This window comes from Halyomorpha halys, unplaced genomic scaffold, assembly GCF_000696795.3.
Source record: "Halyomorpha halys isolate HHAL.00 unplaced genomic scaffold, Hhal_1.1 Scaffold91.1, whole genome shotgun sequence".
NCBI classification, from domain to species: domain Eukaryota; kingdom Metazoa; phylum Arthropoda; class Insecta; order Hemiptera; family Pentatomidae; genus Halyomorpha; species Halyomorpha halys.
In genome coordinates this window covers 2,194,341-2,212,748 of record NW_027110755.1, presented here as the reverse complement: position 1 = coordinate 2,212,748, position 18,408 = coordinate 2,194,341, and the positions used below count along the sequence as shown (strand labels likewise).

At 29.5% G+C, this 18,408-nt stretch overlaps 1 protein-coding gene across 9 annotated transcripts in view; it reads left to right on the top strand.

The window, feature by feature from the left end:
- Positions 1–18,408, top strand: part of Pkn (serine/threonine-protein kinase N) — a 113,066-nt gene that overhangs the window by 56,926 nt on the left and 37,732 nt on the right. For all 9 annotated transcript variants that reach the window (XM_067048903.1, XM_067048902.1, XM_067048899.1 and 6 more), the window contains 2 exons: positions 16,294–16,403; positions 17,846–18,059. In XM_067048903.1, the coding sequence (XP_066905004.1) occupies positions 16,294–16,403; positions 17,846–18,059 (324 nt within the window). The remainder of the gene's footprint in view (positions 1–16,293; positions 16,404–17,845; positions 18,060–18,408) is intronic.

Sequence of the window (18,408 nt, the reverse complement as noted above, 5' to 3'; positions counted from 1 at the left end):
ATATTAGTGTTATATGTGAGTGAAGTATGTGTTAATAAAAAAGGAAAATTTACGTTCTATCCTTGATAATGGCCTGAGGGTTGAAACGTCGGAGAGAAATAAAAACGAAATAAAAAAAGTTAAGCGTAAAAGGATCATCGGAAATTGTTTTTTAATTAAGGCTAACCTCTCTCAAACAAATAATTAAAATATATTATATTAAAAGCTAATTTAATTTATTTGTTTTATTAATTTAATTTTAATCTTAATTTAAATAAACAATAAAATATTTGTCTGACAAGCACCGTACCGTGTTGGATAATTGGAAACACCTTTATTCCTACTAATCGCCTTGAATATTACGTGTTTATAATGCCTTTAAAATACTGCTAATTTTTATTTTTTAAATTTTGTTATTGAATTTTCTTTTGTTTGCGAAACGTTATCTGGAGCACTCCTGCTGTGAAGAGCTAGTTGAGATTGATTACCTGATATCAAAATAAATATGCCTTAGCTCTTATTATATTGATTTTTTTGTTTATTGTAATTATCCATTCCAAGTTTTTAAGAAATTTGTTTTTAAATGATTTCCTATTTCAAAATAACTGTTGGCTCATTGATTTATTCATTTTTTTAGTGAAGACATTGGAATAGGATTGCAGATTGAAACGTGTCTCAACTTCATGAACATATTAAAACTTTTCTTAAAATTGTAATGTAATTTTTCGGAACATTAGTTACCAATCATTGAAATCTAACTAGAAATACATTAGAATAAAACGGAGATTGTAGGTTTCAAAATCAATAATTGAATGGTAACAATTTATGTCTACTGCTGTAAATATTTAACCCAATAAAAATTAGTGTTGTGTTACACTGATTGTTACAATTCACGTAAAGATAACATTAGCAGATTGTTACGATCTATTATGATTTTTTTTATAGATGATTATTATGATTTTTTTTCAAATTGAGGGCTAGTTTATGAAAAAATTAAAATAATTTTTAGACTGGCAGAACGGATACCATGGTATTAATATTGCATATGTTCATAAGTCCAATTCAGTACAGAACCATTTATTATTAACATTTTTTTCTTCACTCTCCATTACCTCCTAAGATTTTTATCTTATATCTTCGGATTCAATTATTTATCAAATTCTTTTTTGGTTTATATTTATCCATTTTTCATTACTACTAAAAATTAGAGATGATTAGTTATTTTAGATTAATGAAATTTAACTTGACAAGACTTATGGATGGAAACAATAGGAAGAAGTCATTTCGAAATTTTCGGTCACTAAGCACTATCAAACTATTTCTGTGAGAACTTGTCGGGTGTTATAGACCATTGAATTGTATATTGATATACAGAGTTTAATTAAAATCGTTCTAACTGTTTTCGAGGAAATCGAAAAAAATGTAAAAATTGATTTTATAAAGTAGCCCTCCAGGTCAGTAGATTTTATCAATGAAGTTGCCGTGAGACATATGCACACCTTACATATGTAATTTCAGTTTTACATAAAACTTTTCGTTTTATTACCCCAAATCAAGAAAGATTTTAAAAAAAGTTACCTGTCATTCGCCTCTTTGAAACAAAATGGTGAAGGACCAAATAAATATCTTTACTAATTAAGACCAAACTTCAGTTTGTTGTTATTTAGAATCATCAAAACTTTTCTGCATTGGTATAGAACTTTTATATCAGAAGGAATAAATAGTATGTAATTGATTTACTCAATAGTCAACAACGAGAGTCATATGGACTGAAATTTATTTGTTTAGTGAATTCATCACAATTGACCCGCTTTTTAGATAGTATTCTTTAACTGAGATTTAAGGATAAGGCGTTTCCTTATTTTTTCTACCTTTTCTTGCTGTAATAGGGGATGCGGCAGTTCTGGCATCAAGCTAAACTATGCTTAGGGCATCGATACCTATGCTTCTCTTATTTATTTTACTCTAATCTTTTTATTAATACTACTCCATCTACCGCTCCTCTACTTCTTAAGATTAGAGTTTGAGAGAATGATTTCGATTTAAGAAGCTGTCGTCAGCAAATAACGCTAGTTCTAGTTAATCTACAATGAAGTTCTTGAATTAGTTCTTGTTAATCTATTTGTGAGTTTCGAAGTATTTTTCAATCAGATGATTCAAGGTATCATTTCAACCAATTCATAAGGAATCCATCAGTTTTTCAATTGCTTACGCGTTTATAAATTAGATGCGTATTATAATATGCTAGAGACATATTTTTAAATGATAACTGAAGTTTTAAGAGAAAACTAGGCCTCTCAATGTTTTATTATTTGTTAAAGAAAACACGTTTTATCTTAAAATCGCCTTTATCGTTTATAATTCAACGGCAATTCTGTAACAGTTTTGCCCCTGCTTTGACTTTATAATTGTATCCCTTACTTAAAAATCTATCAGAAATCGTTCTTTATCATTTTGAAGAAAATCTGTACCCCTTTTTTCCCAAGTAGGTTTCAAATGCTGTACTATATTTGTTCTCTTTCAATAGTTTTATAAGACATAATATCTGTTAGATATTTATCTTGAAGTTTTTCCTAGGATTTTAGGAAATCCATAAATTAAATATTACTGCGACAGTTATACATTGGAAAACTTACTTATTTCTTTCTCTTGATATTCATACGGATTCTGTAGATTTTTTTTCTTCTTCATATTTGCCATTTCTTGTTAATTTCTTATGAACCAATATTTAAGCAATGTATTTATTCTCTCTTTGTGATCCGAGGCCCTACAGAAATCCTCGTGAATGTGATTACAGGACTATTTCTGGAAGCTTGGCACCAATTCTGAGCCTTGAAAAGTTTTCAGAACTAATATCCTTTCTGTTTATATCGATATTGGAATATTAATGTTTGAAACAACTCTATGAACCTGCTTCTACTGATTCTTTCATTATGTAGTCTAGTCGAAACTTAGGCAATACCACTATGAAGTGTATTTATATCATATGCCTCATTTATTGACGGATATATTTATTTCAATGCAATAGCATTAAACATAACTTCCCTAGCATTTATTTACCCTCGTATTGAACATGTCTGAAAGTCCTGAATATTTTGTCAAAATTTGTTGATGTTCATTCATTGATGTGATTGATAAAGAAATGTATGGTATATTTGAACAATTTAAAAGCTCTCTATTTTATTTATTTTATTCCTCTAATCCAGGATAAATTTTTGTTTTTTATTTATTTATTGATATTTACAACTGTATAAAAAATACAACAAGTAAATTTGATCATAATGATATGATACAGGATGTAGAGAAACTACCCAATAGTATAACTCTAAAAACAGTTTACAATATAAGGTCACGAGGCCATTTTCTTTTCAGGCGCCTCGGAGGATTGCCAGGGATGGAAGAGGAAGCAAGGTTAGAAACTAGTGGGTTTGGGTGGTTAGGGAGTATATTATGGAAGGAATGATATCGGGTTCGGGCTAGATCGGTTACATAAGGAACATTTAGGTCAGGATAAAATTAATTTGGAAAATAGTTATTGAATTTAAATTTTTTAGTTTCATATTATTATATTAGTTTCATAACTTTAAATATAAGAAGATGGTGAGGATTGCGGTCAAAAAAGAACAAATAGTTTTTAACTATTTTATGTCCGACGTTTCGTCCCACTTTGCAGGGCTTCATCAGGGATTAAAAGATACAAAAAACAACTTTTCAAAGCTATAGGTTAAACAGTCATTTTGTTTTTTTTAGTTTCGGTTGTGGGTTGATTTTTACTTTATTTATGCCCCACATTTTAATTTTTTTTCTCTCTTCAGCACGTAATATAGCACGTATAATAGTTTTCGGTGTGTTCAAAATGTTTTCATTATTAATGCTACTATTTTTCATTCAATTTATTTTGTATAATAAAATTCTTTAAAAGTCGGTTAGGTGTTTAAGTGGATAAATAAAATTTTACTCAAATAATTTCTATCTGGAAAAACTAATTGCGTAAACATACAGATACAATCTAATCATTTTAAATTAATTTATACTATCTTATGCATCATCTAATTGTAATTTTATTTCAAATTTTATTCTTTAACTTTTAAGTTAAACTTTTTACGGAAATGGAAGATAATCAGTTCTATGAAGCCAGTGATTCTATAGAAACTTTAATTAGAAAAGGAAAATTTATGAAGTCCTATGGTGATATCTGTCTATTGATTCACTGGAAGCGTTATCGTCAACACGTTTTGGTCATTGACGCGGCCTTAAATCAATAGTTATGTTCCCTTGTTTGTACATTTGTTATATTGGTTGTGAGATATAGTTTTGAAGTTGCTATTATTAATATTTTCTCTCATTATTATTATTATTATTATATATAATAAATAATGTTTGTCAAGTGCAATGGTCAGTTTGTTTCTTCACTATTTCTATCTTTGTTTTTGTCCCACTTTATTTTATTTTCTTTTAATTACACATTTTCGTTTTATTTGTATTATTTACATAATTGCCTATATTTTAAGTTAGATGATTAGTCGTTTGAGAATAATATCTAAAGGAGTAGTGTGCAGTAATTTAAGTAGTAAAGCGAAACGTTTCCTTTGTTTTCTTGACAAATCTATCCACTTGGAATTAATTTCTTTTTTTTTCATATTCAATGGAAGACCTATTCTGAAATGGGTTTTGCGAAAGAAAAAAAAAATGCGATTCCAATGATCTTGCTGGACTAAGCTTACGTTTAGCGAACGGAATTAATTTTCTGATATGCTGCTCAACTATTATTATTAGCAAATTAAAATAGTCATTTATTCTTCAGTTCAACTACGGAAATAACACAAAATCCCTGCTCTATACTAAAAGAAGTATGATAAAACAAATAAGTAATGTAAAAGCATAAAATATATGATTAAGTCAGCTGAAAACTCGTGGTGCTGGAGTCGCTTATGAGACCTGTAATTTTGTAAAACATATCTAAGCTTGACATGAATGAAAGCGTCTACACGTAGCGGATCATGAAACTAACCGGTGTGTGTGTGGTTCCAAATTAATACTGCCCCATCTTAACTGTAACATGGGTACTACTTATGTCCAACCTATTTTGAAACTCTACTCTTCTACTAAAAGGTTTCACCAGTGTAGTTGGTGTTTTTTTTTTCAGTTTTATCATTTCAATGAATGTCATTTAAATTAATTAATGCAGAAATATAGTTTTAGGAATCTGTTTATGTATCGTTTGCCTTTTGGCACTTATAAATAGCTATGATTCAACCCTATTTTACTTATTTATTTTTTATTGTAAAACAAAATAGTACGAAATTAGGAATATTTTTGTATTTTAGGTACACCAAGTAGGTAATCATTGATTTTTTTAGTTCCTTCTGTTTCCTCTCCGTCGGATACCATTTTTTAAAAATAAGAATGGACGACGGAAATAGAACAAGCAGTGACGGAAGCAAGCGTGCCAAAAGTGAAAAAAAGGCGTGAGGGAGAAGTGCTAAATACAGCTTGTGTACTAGAGGCTAATTGGATTCCATTGAATTTCAGCTTCTGACATCTTGCCTGGACCCCGTTACTCGCTTTGGACCTCCCGTTTTATTTTGTCTTTTCACTGTAATCGTTGAGGAATGTGGCGTCCAAAAGTTGAGAGTGACTATTTTGCTCACCGACGTTCAGTTTGAAGCCTACGAAGAGGCGATTATACTGACTGTGTACTGAACGTCGCTTAGTGTATCCATCGCCATAGAACATTTATTGCCTCACATAAATTTTTAACTTTCATGTTTTCTCTCATCATATGTCCATAATTATAAAAATAGTATTCTTTGCAATGACATGTCATATTGAGCTTGTCTAAAAATTATCGGGATAATTGTTACTATATAGAACCGAAGTACAATTATCATTTTTAAAGAGACTGTGAGAAAATTAAAAACTGTAATAATGGAACGTGACAGAATTATTCTAAAAGGTGAACTTATATTATTACGTTATAAAAAAAACTCTGAAAGTTTCTTTTACTTTTTTATTGATAAAATAGCCAGTTAACTTACCCAATAATACTAATACTCTAATTATAGTCCTTGATATCTCTTGAACCTCCCGAGGTAACAGTTTCTGAATGAGCTTAACTTAAATTAACCCATTTTCTAGGCTTATGCAATCCCATGTAAGCATTTTTTTTTAAACAAAGCCATCCAGATTAGTAGCCAGTTTCGCTCAGGGTAATTGTTTTTCTGTACTATGAATTGAATCGAGGGAGAAAGAGGGGAGTCGGTAGTCCCTCCTGGGGCACACCCACTCTAAAGTGAGTTCCAATCAATGGGTTGTGGGAAAAAACATGGCTATTAGTCGTGGTCTTATTATCTTCATCTTATCTTATCTAAATAAGTTCTTTAAATAAAACCGATGGTGAAGAAACATAAGTACCGCCTTATCAAATACTTCAACAGAGACCCTTCATAAGCTGTTATTAAATAAATAAAGACGTTTTCGTGTTATGATTTTTCTTCAGACTCATTCGTTAGTGCTGAACCTATAACTGAACCTTCCATTCTGTTTGGATTTGTTGGAGCGGGGACTATAGTAATTTTCATTTTTTTTTTTTTAAAGGAAACTAATTTAAAATTTTTCATTTCATATATAATGTGGATTTATTAATTAATTACATTGGTATTCTTAGGTATTCCATTATATCTTCTTTCCTGTTAGGTTTCCATTGTTAAAGTTTCTATATTTAAAAGCAAATGAGAAATTCTGAATATCCATGTTGGTTAACTTTTATTTCCTGACGAATCTTTCCCTAATTGGTGGGCTCTGTTGGTAACCTACTAAACAACCCATTCTTTCTGTTCTGTACTAAACAACCACTTCACTATACTTCATTTTAATGAAATTATTTTAGTATTGTAGGAAGAATGTACAGAATCATGGAAAAAAATATTTTTTTTTAGTAACGAACGTTCCACCTCACTTTTCAGTGTTGAGTCCAGATGGTAAAATTAATCATTACTTTACCATTCTGCCTTCTGCACTCAGCCCTGCAAAGTAGGACGAAATGTTGGTTAATAAACAAACAAATTTCTACTATTTTGTACCTTCTTGACCACCACTCAGATCATCTTTCTATAATCATCAAATATCGTTAATTTATAATCTTCCAATTTTATTTTAGTTGCAAGTTATCAGCACTTATTTTTATGATAAGTTCCCCTTTATATCCCGTTTATTGGGCCGTATATATTGTTACTTGGTAAATGTTTCTAAACTGCTAATAATAGGGGGGGGGGGGAAACTAGTACTTAATAATTTAAACTTAAGCTCCCTGTTCTCTCGTTTATTTATAGTATGAGTCATCATCCTATTTCCTGCTAGGGTTTCTCTGGTCTAAGAAGGTTCTCGATTCAGGTTCAGGTTGGTTTCGAGAAACCAAAGGCTGGCTTCTCTATTTTTGCCTATTGTTGATCTGAATAATGCAGATCCTTCTGCATATTTTTTTCTATTCAAGCCTTCATCTATGAAACTTAACTGTATCTTCATTTAATTACTTTTTTTCTTATTCTGGCGTAGTCAATCTTTTAAACAGAATACAGAGGTATACGATAACTTTGTAAAATATCTTACAAATAATTTTAAAAAATGCTTTCGAATTAGCGAAATGTTTATTTCTAATCGAAAAATATTATAGTTTTACAAAACACAAGTTTCAAATTAAAAAGCTGGAGCACCTCTTAAAATTCACATGGTTATTTAATTACTTAACTCTTATGTGATTTTGTTATCAGTCCTATATATCTGCATGATGTGGAAGGCGTTACTACTTTACCGTACGTTGCAAGACGTTGCAACATTTTATCAGTTATAATAATTTCTTTCATAAAACAGTCTTTCTCGTTTATAATAATTTTTTTAATAAATTGTTTTTTTTTTAAATCTACAATTATATATTATTGTATTTTGCATTTGAATGAAAAATAAAGAGGTTTCGAAAATTAAAAAAAAAAAAATCTACAATTGCATTAAGGCTTGTATGAGATAATTTATCCTGTTGATTTTAACGTATACTTAAGAAAAATATAGATTTCAAGAATTAATAAGAAGTGTAGGTCATATGATGAAAAAAATTGTATCATATACTACTTTTTTATAATAATATAATATATTATTCTATTGTAGTTTATAGTTTAGTGAATTATCTGCTCTTAAATTCGATTTTTATAATTGTGCTGTGATCTCCGTTGTCGAAGTTATTCATAGAAACTAGTCGTGCTTTTTTCTTTATATTTTTTTGGCTACCTAGATACGGTTGAAATGTTAAAAGCTGCTCTAATCGATCATTGGGTTATGTAATGTAGCGTTGCCAATCCATTCAGTTGATTCACCATTTTTGCTCAGACATTAAAGTATACAACAAAAATAAATTGAATATAATCTGCTCTAAGGTGAGATATTGAGTTTTTGTTAGTTTTACTATCGCATATATAATAAGTTCTATTAGATTTGAAACATTCCCAGGGTTGGTGAATATTTCCGTTTATTATATCCCTGCGTTACAAATTATTTTAAAATTAGTGAGTCTATACCCTCCTATGTTCGCTGTCGAGTTTTTTTTAAACTTAATTTTTCTAATTATTAGGCAGTACTAAGAGCTTACCTACCTCATATGCCACTACACTTGATTTTTACCTTGCCAAATCTTGCGCATGACTTGTCCTCGGCATCGCGGATATCCCGTATGTCCCAATCTGTGCATATCGTTATGCGTCTTACGAACACTTCATTATTTTGGGACGGATCTTCCCTGGGCATTGTCGCTATTGAAATATCCCTAATTCAATGCTGTAGATATTTGATTCGGAATTGGCTTGTTGGGGACCATTATTCTTTCAACAATAATTTACCGATCATGGCGATTTAAAAAAAAAAAATTTCAGCTTTTTTAGACTGTTGATTTTATTTATTGTGAGATCCCTGTTTGCGCTCACGGCAGATTCAATCCTTCCTGTTTGTCTTAGAGGAAATGAAAACATAAAAATTGAGCCAACAATAGTAACTGTTGCCGGCATGGTACTAAAAAATTTAGAAAAATTTCATTAAAACTTATCCGTAACTCATGATCTGTAAGATTAAGCCAACCTAACCAAATTGTAGGTTTTGGTCCAACCTACAATTTTATCGGCCTTCCTAGGCAATTTTCGTTTAGTAATCAAACGATTCTTTATTTTTACCCTCATTATTTGTTTTTAACGTATTTATTTTTTAAACTTATTTATCAGTTTTAACGTATTTATTTATTTTAAACTTATTTATCATTGTTTATTTGTTTTTAACTTGTTTATTTGTTTTTAACCTTACTACTACTATTTTAATATTATTTTAACTCATTTCTATACTTTCATTTATTCATAACAATTTTCTTATTACTTTTTTTTTTTTTTTTATAGAAGTTTTGTCATTGTATGAGTATAAATTTAATTAAAGTTGTATAATAAATTGAGTATTTCTCAAGGATCACTGGTAAAGAGAAATATGAGATATACGAGAGTGAAATAAACAGGATACAAGTACAAAACGAAAGATAAAAAATATTGACAAAGAAAAAAAAATTGCTTAGGCCATTTTTTCTTATTTATTATAGATCTTTTAAAACCTGAACCTAATATTAAGCTTGCGTATTTTGCAATTTACCGAACGTAGATCGGACACCTTTATTTATTCTATATCTGCTTCTGGTTTTAAGTTACTCGCGTCATCTCTTTTTATTTTCTGTGGTATTCATATTATTTTAGGGACGCCTCAATAGAAATTTCGGAACAGGATGATCCATGATCCATCATGTATATCACCATTATATTGCCTCATTCCTTAGTTGATATCTCTTTTTTCAACATTCTCTCTTAAACTTTTTGTTAGTGTATGTTCTTTAATTAGAAAAAATCCTTGAATCAATAAATACGCAATGTTATAATAATGTAAAAAAAAATTATAAAAATTGATGAACTATTCTCCGGGTTTTAATTGTGAGATATGAAAGGAGCAATGACTCTCCCATTAAACCTATTCAATTGACCAGAACGGTGACCTTATAATTGCCCATTGTTCGCATTTAAAGACAATGATGGCCTTTTAAAGAAGTCTGATCAGTCTATTGCATTATATTTCCTTTATATCCTTAGAAGGGTATCGCAAGTTGTTTTTTGAAAATGGTGATTTTTCATTAAAAATTCAGTTCTTTTTATTTAATTTTTTTTATTATAGTTGAGGGGCGCTATAAGGAGTTTGACTTAACTACCACCACGAACCATCGTCTTCATTTATTCTGTTGTTCTATCAATAAATCACTTGGGTAATTTCAATCTTGTATGTAATAAATAAAATCCGTCTATGTTGTCTTAAACAGTATTGAATGTACTGCAGAGCCTCAGACCCTTGCCCACTTTAAATTTATATCAATATCAAATTTATGGTCAAAGCTTCAATAATTTTAACAGGGACTTGAAAAATCGGGGGTATAAAAACAAATGAATAAGTATTTCGGGACTCTTCACTGGTTAATACATTTAACTTTGGATTCTATAATTGTATTATTTTTCGTTTCGTTTAATGGTTTCTTCCATTGAGTTTTCTTTTCCCATCAGTGCTTAGAGCGGAATTTATAATCTTATATTGTGAACTTAATTTTTAAATCCTTCAGAAAATATTACGGGTTGTTCATAATTGACTTTTACTTTTTATTTTTCTTATTAGTTTGAGAATGATAACAACTAAAGAAAAACGTAGCAAATTATTAAGGAATTATTTGTTAGTTTAATTAATTATTTTATTATATCGGTAAATAAAATATTATTTTATTTCTTATAACCAACCGCAATTTTTTAACGAAAAGACGAACGACAATGACAAGTTTAGAGGATTATCAGCTGATTAACTTGTAAGTTTGGTATTGAATTCTATGTTTATTGAAACGTAAAACTCCAAAATTTGAGGTTGTTAATTTTTTCTTGTTCGACTACATTTAAAAAAAAAACTTAGAATTTACAATCCAACCATGATATCCTATTCATTTAGTTGTGTGTTATTGCTAAAAGTAGAAGTTTGTTAAGACATTAAAGGTAGCTGCTACACACGTTCAAGCATGCTTGAGCATATATATGTAGCGAGTTAGCTTTAGAGGAATCGTGAAATTCTTTAAGTAGGACCTTTATTTTGGTCTAATATTCGTTTTTTAAAAGTCTCACTGTGTTTCATCACGTCATTAAGGTCAAGCATGCTTAAGTCATAGGCACCTTAAAAGGCAATGATTTATCCTGGTGTTTTAACTTTTTTTTACATTTATTCATATTTCATTACAATGTAACAAATATAGGGTAACATCAGCTTATCGATGTGTATTAATAATTCGGATTAGCAGTTGAGTCCTGAGGAAATACATTGTGCCAATCCATTCACTTCGTTTGTATCTGACGCGTTTTATTATTATTATTTTTGTTTATTTCAGTTTTTAAATATTTTTTGAATTTTAGGTAGAGATGAGAGAAAGGAAAATAGTTCCTTGTGATGTTTAGATACTGAATAAAGTAAAGCATAATTTAAAAAATATATATATCTGTGTGTATATGTATGTACACACACACACAATATATATATATATATAAATTATATAGCTTTACTTCAATGAAACTGTTGTGTATAGCCGGTTAAAAAAATATTAATCAATAGTACAACATCCTTTTGTGTCTTAAGAAACTTAGACCCCCTAAAGCTTCTTCTGAGCCCTGCCCTGATGTTGATGAAACTCACAGATATAGAACTAAGTGGTCTTCATTTAGTATGTTTATCTTTCAACTTTTTATGACCAGCCTCAAGCATAAGGAGACAACTCTTGTATCTTTATTAGTTGAGATAAAATCTATTTTTTGATCTTGTTTGTAATGAATAAAGAAAATTCATTTCTTTTTTTGTTTAGATATATATTCTTAAATTGTTTCAATATTAGCTGCATGCTTTTTTCCCAGGATGTCTACCAGACTCGGAAAAATCAGAGAATTGTGTGGAAAAAGACACCGATAGCCAGGGCATTGTACAAGCCTGTCGTTAATCGGAATTATTGTTTTTCTCTTTAAGTTTACTTAATGGTGATATATGCACTAGTAGTTTGTATCAATTTTTTGTATTAACAATAATTTATGTTGTTATAGAGCTCATTGAACTCTTAATTCGAAATTAATATATAAAGTAACTGTCACGGTTTATGCCCTCATTATATTTTGGAAGGGGGAAGTCCCTGACTTTATAAGTCTTATTTCGTATTACAACTTGATATAATACAAGAGCCCAAGAGGAGAAAAAAGTCGATTATTCCACCCCTATTTTTTATACTATATGTATAATTACTGGTCAAAAATAATGAGTCTGCCATGTATAGTTAAGGGGGAATAAAAATGGCGCCTTTTTAAAACCTTAATTTTTTTTTCTTTTCAAGCTCCATATCTTTAAAACTACCTATGTTACTATAAAATTTAATCATTTAAAGTTGAGTAAATTTACTAAAATATGAGCCCTAGTTCCCAAGATAAAAAAAGGAGCATTTTATAAAATATATAACAAAAAATCAGTAGTTATTGAATATATTGTTGGAAATTCTTATTTGATCAATCTCTAAACTCTTCATTACCAATTACATTATGACTTGTATACATGTAAAACTATTAATGGAACGTAGTTTTCATTAAAGTAATAAAAAATTGGGGTGAAATAACTGACTTTTTTTATCTATCAGCCTCTTGTACCTTTTTGTAAACTTTTTCAAAAATTATCTCGTAAACGTGGAGAAGTCAAAAGATTCCGTAAGAATATTTTGGCTGAATCCATTTTTCCCCTGTAATATGAAATATGGTTGATAAAGGGAAGCTCTGCTATCGTTAAAATTTTATAAACTATTTGTCATTAGAAATAGTGTTTTCAGGTTTCCTGAATCCAAATTGTCTCGCAAAATGGTGTGTTTTTTGATCAACCTTGCTCAAAATCGAAAAGTACGATAATGAAATCACATATTCATGATACGTATATGCCTGATAATATATTATCAATTCAGCTCAATTTGGTTGAGCAGAATTAATTTTTTATTTTGCACATTAAAGTATAGTGGGTAAGTGAAATAATAATAGGTCTTGTGATGTGCGTACCCCACTTGAATTTTTTTTTTATTGGATTAAACAATATTCTTATGTCATTTATATATTATTTATCTTTCATAGGTTGTTGCACAGTAAGTTATATCATACTACTTGCTTAGAGCCTAAGTTTATTTATTAAATTAACTAAATAAATATCAAATCTGCTTCAGCTTCTGTATCTACGTATTAGTTAGGTTTTAGCGTGTGTCTGTTAGCATGACTCGAGTCCTGTATGTTTAAGCCTGGAAAGAGTAATGGAATTACTCGCAGTCGATTCATTAAAACCCCTGAAACGTAGCCATAACCGGCGAATTCCTTGCTAAGAGCGGCTGTAATTGGAGAATGAGTTGGAGAGGAGTCATCTAGCTAGCCTTGGCGTCAAGTGGTTCAACTGTCGGCTGTTCCTGCAGCGTGGGACTCCTGCCCACTTGGCCTCTTTATTCTGCCCCTTTGCGTCAAACTTCCCCTCATCATCTGGTTTAGGTATATCAAGCCGGTTAGTTCACGGCTGCGCAATCGTCCAAATTTGACCAACTGGAACATTTTCATCTTTTCTCTAGTACTATAGTCTCTCGATTCCTGCGCACATGTTTTCATTATTTTTATACATTTTGATATTTATTACTAATTTTTGAGGTTCTTGTCAATAAGTCAATAATAAAATAACTATATTGAGGTTTTATTTATATAGGTTTTTAGTTATTATTAACTGATCATTGTGAACCTCAAATATATATATTTTACATATACATATAACATATACACATACATACATACATACATATACAATAACAGTCAAGAAAAAGTTGTGTAAATATATATCATTAAACGTTTATTAGTCTAATTTTATTTTTACTTTGAAACTCAGCACTGAATATCAAAATAAATTGTGTCATTCCTCAGACACCTGTCCCTTTCAGAATTAAGGAATTCAATTTTTAAAACATCTTTGGATCATTTAATTGCTGTAAATAAAATTATACATATATTTTACTACATATATCCGCCCCATGTGTAATGGTTTTTTATTCATTATAAGAAATTATTTACATTTACATACGGTGATTATTGTACAATTATAAATGACCATTCGAACTCTATGATTCCCCAACCTATCGCTGCTTTGTTTTGATAGTGGTCAAATTAAAAAGAAAAGAAAATGTATTCTTTATGGTACCTATTATAAAGATAGTACTGTTGACTGGGATTAATTTTTGTCAAGCAGGGTAACTTTGAGATATATTATGTACGAAGATCTCTAAGAAAGAAACCCCTGTCTTTACTATCTTTATTTGTATCGATATGTTGTGTTACTTTCATTTCAGAACTCCTTATCTTCTAATGCCAAATATATATCACATATATGAAGGGTCCCTGGAAATAAAATTCGTTATTTTTTTTAATTAAATTCTATTCTCCCTGACCTACTATTCATTTTCGTTTAAAAACTGCGTTCTTAGACGAGTTTTTACCTAAACTGGATACTTACATTCGTTTCATCGGTCTCAGAGATACAATGTTGCCCCCAAATCACAAAATAAAACGTGGATTTATACTGTTTTTCTCCTTGGACCCTTTATGTGCGTCTGAATTACACGAAACTAGTCCAAAATACTTGGCGCTTGCTTCCTTCCATCTATTAAAATATCAGATCTATTTTCCTCTCCCTTTGAAACATTACATTAGTGCTTATGTTTCTCGTCAGTAAATTAAATCAATCTAACTGTCATAAGGCTCCATTTACAACTTGAAAGTCATTCTTCACTTGTATTTTATTCATCCACGTGGCTTTTTATGTCAGTGCTATTTTCAAATTTCAAGGATACATTAATAGCCATAGCTTCTTTTTTGATTTTCTTTATTTTATTTAACCCTGCTCGATAATGCTGCTGGATTCAACTATGAATTATCTTAAATAAAAAATTCAGCCATCGTTTATTCCTCGATATGGTTGAATAGAAAAATCTAGTATGGATTATGATTATGAAGTCCTCTGAAATGTCATGTTATATATATGTACTTTATAATTATTACTAAGTTTTGAAATTTTTTTTATTTCTATCTTATCATGCGTACATTTAAAATCAAATTGTTTAAAAATTATGAATTATTTATAAATTTGTCTGAGGACTCGAAATATTTGAACGTAACTGGAACAGGTTCTGGGGTTGTTAAAAGATATTGGAATCCAGATGACCTTCCTGAATGGCTTGACTAATGCAGAGTTCCTCTAACTCATTGAGCAAGTGCAATGTCCCTATCCGGCTGTTCCTCTGACTCATCCATGTTCCGCGGTCAGTCTATAACCAACTAACCAATCCAATATGGATTGTATACAAGGTGCCTGAGCTTCCGTGTTGGGTTGTATGTCCTCACCGTGGCGATTGGTTCCTCAAGCCGTCGTGCTAATGGCTTGAAGAATTATTCTAACCAGTAATATACTGTCAGAAACAGTGTAGTCACTGTTTATTGGTATCTGAAGTGCGATTTTATAGAATAAAATTTTAAATAATTGAAGCATTGTTTATAGGTTCAATTATTTACCGAATGCCAGTTCTTTTGTCCTATAACAGTTATTTTTAAAATTTACATATTAATCACTCTACTTCTCTAAGAAATATGAAATTGAGATATGATAGGCCTTCATAACACAATAGCTTGATGGCACTTAAATATAAGGCAAATTAGGGAAGGAAGATTAACAAAAAAGTTAAAACACTGTTTCGGTTTTAGACAGGTTTTAGCACCTTGGCTCCTAAATTGCCTTAAATGACCATCAACTTATATAGATAAAATTGCAATAACTGGGAATAGTTTTCTTCTTTGCTTTCAGGTAAGGAAGGCAAGTACTGGAAGTACTTGGCCCATTGATACAAAATGAATAGGGAAATTATTTAACACAACAAACACTTTTTTAAAAGAAAAAATGTGATTTTACAGTTCCCAAAAACGTCTTAATTAAATCAAATATTTTTTTGTTAACCACACAAAATTAAGTTGTTATAGTTATAACAAGAAATAAAATTGTTTTGCTATAAACCACAATTAAGTTGCATTATATTAAGAGTATAACTCAAGAAATACTAAATATATTATTGCTAATATTTATTAATTTAACAATGTTTAGCATATTTAAAACCGTAACTTGTTTTAGATGGCCTGGTGTCACCGATGTCTGGAATGTCCATGGAAAACCAAACCAGCAATTTTGCCACAGATCTTAGGTTACTTTCTCTTGAGAAACAGCTTAATATTGAGCTCAAGGTATGTGTCATAAATTATTTTTTAATAGGATTATTTAGTAATCGACAGTGACAACTTATTTTAAATCCCTATTGTATTTGTAATCGGTACATTCATCTTTCTAGCCAAATAAAAAATAATTTAAATCCCTAGCGATAGTACTGTATTTAATGACTATATTCCTTTTGTAAGATTCTTTATTTTTCAATAAAATCAAATGTTTATTAAAGTATATACAAAAAAAATTTTTTTTATTTATATAATTTTATGTATTTTTATTTCCTTTTTCTTTTTTTATTCTATTTTATATAAATTTCATTGTTATGCTTCATAAGTTTAATTTCAAATATTAAAATATTAATTCTGGTATTAATTAATTCTTAATTCTATTTTTTATTATATATTTTAATTAATTCTTAATTCTAAATATTAATTCTGGTACAAGTTGAAATGTTATTCGAATATTGACTTCATAGGATTTGGTGACAAATCATCATGATCATGAATCTAATAAAAATAAATAAATAAAAAATACTAAAATATCTTATTAATCCATTATCTTGTTGAATTCTCTTTAATTAGTTAACTAAGATTATAGTAGAAATTGAGAACTCTTCTCATAACTGTTTTAAATAAGCTGAGTATAATTTAAAAAATCTAAACAAGAAATTGAACTACTCCTTAATAGTCCATCAGAAAACCTTCTTAGTTTTGAGTTTTTATATCATAGATGACTGTTATGTAAGCGAAATCTCAATAATTTTCAGAATAGTTTATTTTGTACATTTTATAGTCTGGCAAATTGTTCTTGTATATAAAAACTTGCATGTTCATAGTTTTTAAAAAATTGAACATTTCTGATTGTTTTTCATACAGTTAAGATTATCAGTATCAATAACTATTCCAGTACAAAAAAAAAATACCCTCTCATTAAAGTTACTCTTTCTACTGAACACCAATGATGTATGCACATAAAACTAAGTTCCTTGTTATGACTAACTCTCAAAGAGTAGTTGAATTTTATGTTTACATTTCTCAATTATACTCAGCTTATTTAAAACAGTTATGATAAAAGTTCTTCATTTCTATTATAATCCTAGTCAAGTTTACAGTACCATCTTTATAATTACAGTAAAATAATTTCAAATGAGGACTAAGTTTGAAATTGTTAGACCAAATTTCAAAAATTAATTGTCTGTTGGTTTATATTTTTAAAATTTTGGAAAAAAATTAATTTAGGTGTCAGGATGGCAATTGAAACTCATCTTAGATATATAAACTAGTATTGCTAACTACAATTACACACACAAATGCAGATAGACCCTAGATATAGTTACTCACAATATTCCCTAAATTAGGTATAACTAAATTTTTAAAACAAAAAAAAAATTGAACTAATAATTTATAATATGTTATGGAGCGATCTATGTGTAGAATGAATTAAATTTGTTTAATTTTTTAAGGTTAAACATGGAGCTGAGAACATGCTTCAAAGCTTGGAAAACACTGGTCATTCTCGAGACAAAAAACTTATTGGTGAAGCCCAGCAAATGCTTGCTGACTCCAAAGCTAAAATTGAATTCTTGAAAATGAGGATACTAAAGGTTAAACAGAACAAAGCCAGTGCAAGCCGAAGTGGTAGTGATGCTGCATCAAATGGTGATTCAAATAATAAAGGTTAGAGTAAATCTAAATATTATATTCATGATACCTTAGTTATGTTGCTGTAATTGTGTAATTGGGGTAGTTGAGCTTTCATAGAATTCACCTTATCTTTCAATTCATTAAAATCCTGAAATACTAGTGATACTTCCGATTTTGATGAAACTTATCTAAAGTTGTTTCCCTAAATCCCTTCAATTTTTTATATTAAAACTATTTAAAGATAAGGGACTTAGAAAAAAAAAAATATCAAAGTATGTATATTCAAGTTTTTGTTGTGTTAAAATATTTCTAAGTAGTTTCCTTTTCGATCATAATAAGCTGTCTCTCAGATTCATAGGTGTTCCCTCCTCCATGAAAGTTG